This window comes from Cynara cardunculus (genome assembly GCF_001531365.2).
Source record: "Cynara cardunculus var. scolymus isolate 2C chromosome LG 15, CcrdV1, whole genome shotgun sequence".
NCBI lineage: Eukaryota > Viridiplantae > Streptophyta > Magnoliopsida > Asterales > Asteraceae > Cynara > Cynara cardunculus.
Genome location: NC_037542.1, coordinates 11212519 through 11218083, shown reverse-complemented (window position 1 = coordinate 11218083; position 5565 = coordinate 11212519). Strand labels below are relative to the sequence as shown.

The 5565-nt window shown below is 34.7% G+C and overlaps 1 protein-coding gene across 2 annotated transcripts; it reads left to right on the top strand.

Moving 5' to 3' along the window:
- Positions 1 to 167: 167 nt before the first annotated feature.
- On the top strand, positions 168 to 5299 carry LOC112527571 (vacuolar protein sorting-associated protein 18 homolog). 2 transcript variants are annotated; one of them, XM_025138279.1, is made up of 6 exons: positions 168 to 983; positions 2312 to 2539; positions 3011 to 3166; positions 3779 to 3940; positions 4496 to 4615; positions 4949 to 5299. In XM_025138279.1, exons 1-6 carry the CDS (start codon positions 915 to 917, stop codon positions 5108 to 5110), a joined length of 897 nt encoding a protein of 298 aa, XP_024994047.1. In that variant the 5' UTR covers positions 168 to 914; the 3' UTR covers positions 5111 to 5299. The 2 variants fall into 2 exon arrangements, with proteins under 2 accessions (XP_024994047.1, XP_024994046.1); XM_025138278.1 differs by having other exon boundaries at positions 173 to 983; positions 4937 to 5299.
- The last annotated feature ends 266 nt before the right edge of the window (positions 5300 to 5565 follow it).

Below are 5565 nucleotides of genomic sequence, written 5' to 3'. Positions count from 1 at the left end.
TTTTTCCTTTAATATACATAAATGCTATTTTCTAAAGAAAAAGAAATCCATACATGACATTGTTTTTCATTCGCATATTACATTCTGAGTTTATTCGTTCTCAAGCCAAGGGTCTCCGTGTAAACAACCCCTCTACTCCCTTAGGCAGAGGAGGTAAGGTCTGCATACATCCTATRCATTTGGTTTGGTTTATTTTTTCAGAAAGTTCTGTGTTTARATATTTTTTACTCAAACCATCTTKTTTTAAGACCTTTTATTCAAAAAWTTATGTGTACATGACCCAAGGCATTCCTTAACATAACTATCTTGGCATTGAATGACTACCTATTTTTCGTAATATAATGCTTTTATGTGAAAAGTAAAATGAATAATACACATGCAGAGTTTTCTAGCTGTTCATTATTTCATGCAGTTGTCAGCACTTTCCATGGAGAAATTCTTACTAATTTTTTATGTTAGAGTGTGTCTTGCAAACCTAAAAACTTATTTATACATTGTTACGCTTGTGTTCTGAGTTGGTTTCCATTATGTCTTAATTATTTTCATCAACTAGATTCTTCTTGGTTTTTGGATGTTCGCCAGTTTTTGTCTGAGGATATTGGTTTTTTGCATTCCCTCTTTTCTATTGTAACATCTCTCTCCAGTTATTGGCCTTATAAATTTTCTCTTTGACATTACTGCCATATATTCTATCCTGAGTTTGATAATGTCCTCCACATCATTTTCAAGATCTATGAGGAGGTCAAGTATCTGAATAAACAATTAAAACATGCCTTTGTTTGATAAATAATYAGGAAGATGACAGTGCCCTTCTGCGATTCCTACAATGCAAGTTTGGGAAAGGGMGATCTAGTGGCCCTGATTTCTTCTATGATCCTAAATATGCCTTGCGTCTTTGCCTCAAGGAAAAGCGTATGCGCGCCTGTGTTCATATTTACAGCATGATGTTTATGCATGAAGAAGCTGTTGCACTTGCTCTTCAGGTAAAATATCTTATGGCTTTGGTTCTGTTTGTTTTTCCAAGGCTTCCTGGATTGCTCTTCTTCCTACTATCATGGCACTCAGTATGCCATCCTGTATTGACTCCWAGGTTGGACTATAAATGTTTGGGTGGCTGGCATGCATCCAGAAATCGGATCTATCTARTATTCAGGAACTTATATTTACTTTTTAGGGAAAATTGCTGACCAAAAGCCACTTACTGTCATTCGATATTAATTTTCGGGAATATACTTTCAAAATCAACATTTTGAGGGTCTGTAGTTCATTTTAGTACTAAAATATGTCTTTGAAACTTTAGACCCCAAAATGTTGATTATGAAAATGGAATGAATGTACATACCATTTGTTTACTCTTACCAGTAATAGCTAAATGGCCCCAAGCACATGCAATAAAGTATTCTTTTGATGGATATATGTTACATCATGAGATAAAATCAGCTAGAAGCATTATAAATTATTTTGTAGAACTTCAAATTGCTGATCAAATAGAATATCACAAGCAGTCAAACACCTGTGTACAATGAGGATAGGGACAAAGATGACATTTGTGTTTAGAAGTTCTCCAATCGATGTTCATTCTATATATGGCATCTATAAGTACAAATTGTTTCCTTTATGATTGGACCAGGTTTAGTTAAGTTAGTTTAACAGATAATTARTCAAATTACTGAAAGAAAACAATTTGAGCATGCCAAAGGAACAAAACCTGTTATGAGGACTTGATATATTTAATTTATATATTAAATCATGTGAGCCTGTCGACTTATTGAATCTTGACATTGCGACTGTCTGGAAGCTTCTACCTATGACCGACTCTATTCTTGCTGTGCAAAAATAATTTACCAAACGCCCACCATTCTAGAGATTACAGAAATCAGTAATTAACTCCTTGGTATTACTGGAAATGGTTGTGAAATAACAAATTTCAGGAAACATTGCAATTATTTCCTAACTGAGACRGTCTCTATTTTTGAAATAAAGTAAGTAGGAACAGAATCCAGGTCTATTGCATAACAAAGGGTTAGGAGAGATCTAACATGAACGGTAAGGACTTGCTTTAGTAGGGACATTGCCCTTATATTAAGGGAGTTAGGATGAATGTAATGCACATGGCTGAAAACAATAATAGTTGTATCAGCTTTAGAGGTCATGGTTTAGACTTTCCTACTCTCCCGTTGTGTTTATGAGTATTCTATTTCTTTATATATTTAAATCTGCTTCAGTTGCATATGTGTTTTAGTGATGGTRGTGGTTATGCTCCTGCAATATTTGTAAATTATCTTCTCATCTGTCCCCTTTGGTGATTAAGGTTGACCCAGAGCTTGCTATGGCTGAAGCAGACAAAGTGGAGGATGATGAAGACTTGAGGAAGAAACTTTGGCTTATGGTTGCCAAGCATGTTGTTGAGCAGGAAAAGGGTACTAAACGAGAGAACATTAGGAAGGCAATAGCATTTCTCAAGGAAACTGATGGTCTATTGAAGATCGAGGATATCTTACCTTTTTTTCCAGACTTTGCACTAATTGATGACTTCAAGGTAAGGAGCTTTGGTAGTGGAAATTCTATTATATATCGAGGGGGTGTTTGAATGTGAGTTTTCAAAGTGATCATGGTGAGTCCAAGAATCATAATTATAATCATATAATTTAATTATTTTGGCCCTAAATAATCATAGTCAGAATCAGTTTTGCTGAATATGGAGCACATCCAAACACCCTAGTTCTTTGGTCAGAAAGGAAATGAGAGTAAATTAGATGGATTGTCAAGGTACGCCTAATTCAGAGTACTATGTCCTGGGGTTCATGATGATGCCTAAATTTCAGCTTAAAGCAACAAACTTGTATTTAATCATGTTTTCATGAATGGTTTTATGATGGATAAATTAGTACCGATCAATTTGTTTATCTMTTYAACTTTTTCAGTTGCATTGGTGTTATCGTCACATGTATATTGCTGATTTGTGATCTTACCATTTATTAACAGGAAGTAATTAATGTTGATTCTGTAGGAAGCAATTTGTTCATCTTTAGAGGATTACAACCAGCAAATTGAGAAATTGAAAGAGGAGATGAATGATGCAACACATGGTGCAGATAACATAAGAAATGATATTGGTGCCCTTGCTCAAAGATATGCAGTCGTTGACCGTGATGAGGAATGCGGGGTAATTATTTTCTTGTGGTAGTTCTTGACATGAATATTTTTCTTTCGTACCAAATTCATGTTTATTTTTAATATGTTAGCCTTCCATGTGGAGAATTCCTTAATTAGCCTATTTGTGCTTTAAGATTCTGTAGGTGGAATCACCTGCCAATCACATGTTTTTATCTTTACATATGTGCATTTCAATGAATGATGTCTTCAAGGAAACTACGGAATTCTTTGCCTAGTTGAGAYGATCCATCCACACAAGTTTTCTTGTAACAGACACCAATTTGGCTTACACATGACCTCTGATTTGCCGGTTGAAAGACATTACACTTACTAATCCCTCTAGACCAAAACAAGGGGCTCACAACTCTAACTCGCAATTTTTGTGGGACAGGATGGCATGATGCAGCCAAAAGCCATGCTCCAACTGAGCTAAGATGGCYTTTTTTATATGGTTTTGGCATACTGGTGGCTTTTTTTTCTGAAYGCCAAGAGTTGTGAATTGCATGCATCACTTGCTTCTTTTAGCTAGTGTTTTTTTATTCAATTTTATTCTCAAGACGTCTACTTCTAGTATTTCTGCTCCTGCTATTCCTGAATCTTCTCCACAATTTCAACTTATCAGGTTTGCCGGCGGGTTATTTTGTCTGCGGGTGCGGATTACCGAATGGCCAGGGRTTATACAACGATAGGGCCAATGGCCCCTTTCTATGTCTTCCCTTGCGGACATGCCTTTCATGCGCAATGTCTTGTTGCCCATGTTACCAAATGTACTGATCAAAATCAAGTAAGTACKTAGCTTATAATCAAACACATATATCATTCACACATGTGATAAAAAGCATATTGTTCTCCTACAAAAGTAGACCTCCTGTAGGATAAGTTAAGGTTAGACAGACTTGGATGGAACACCTTATAATCTCAATGTATATGCATGCAGCATGTAATATTAGAAAGAGCAAACACTATGAACTTCTTTGTTCCTGTTTGATAGATTTAGGTCAACAGACTTAAATAACATAAGATGCAGTGATGCTTGTAATTACAAAATTCGTTCTCTTGAAACCATACAAATGGTATCTGGMGTCCCATTTCTTGTTTCTGGATGTAGTAAATAAATTTGCTTAGCTTCTCATGTTACTCCTGTTGTTCCTTTCCAATCATATTTTTTGATAAGACAACTAATCTAAAATATGTCAATAATGTATTGACAAAGCGTGCCGTACATGTTTGTTGCAGGAGAATATTACATGATAGATATTAAAAAAAAAATTAACTCTTGTAATATGAGTAGTTCACATGTAGCATCACTTTATTGTTTCCGTTGGAAWTTGTCTTGCAGGCTGAGTATATACTGGATCTTCAGAAGCAACTCACTTTAATGAGTATCGAACCCAAGGAGGGTGTAAATGGTGGGATAAACGGTGATGACTCCATCACAAGCGTGGCCCCTGTTGATAAGGTCCGTCTTACAAGATTCTATAYTGAACTTTCTTTTAATACMYGTTGGGTCTAAATGCTCGTCCATCCCATGAACAAAGTTGAACTTCCCCCTTTTGGTAAATCTTCAAGCTAAAGTTATATGTATTTGGATTAAGATTTTTCTATTGTGTCATTATTGAAGCGTATTTTAGAAATTTGAAATACTACTAAGAATTCCTTCGAACAATTTTGCATACTCAAACATTGCAATATTCATGGGATAGAAGTTTGGAGATGAAYTCCTTAAAATATATTTCTTTCCGAGTTGTATTGTGATTCTAGTTTCTGASATGATGTACAGATTCGATCGCAGTTGGATGATGCAATAGCGAGCGAATGCCCATTTTGTGGGGATCTGATGATAAGCGAGATATCGAAACCGTTTGTTTTACCAGAAGAATCGTATCTTGTGTCTTCATGGGAGATCATGTCAAAGAATATGGGAAGCGAGAAGGGCATTTCTTTTGTTGTATAGAAACAAACATGGAGTTGATGTATATTATACTTTCATTGTATTCATTAAGTTCATCTCCAAAAAASTAAAGTATGATGAGATGGGTTCGGGTTTGGGTTTTGGTTCGGGTTTGGGTTGTTGATATCACTTGTGTTAATTAAATCATCCAAATTCATTATTTTTAATCTTAATTATTGTCATGTTTTTTTATTTTCTTTTTCTCTGTTTTTCTTTACTTGAAAAGTGAAAACCCCTATTTGAATTGAGAACCATGAAATCAAGATTTTAGTCTTCAYGATAAATAATATAACATTTGTAATGAATAATATGGTCATGATCTATGTTAAATTAATTCACTATTTATAATGAATAACCAAGTATTGTGTTTTAATTCAAAGYTAAGGGATTTTTTAATTTAAATTAATATAAAAAATMAAGAATATWTAAAACGTGRAAGGGTAAAATTGAAGTGATAA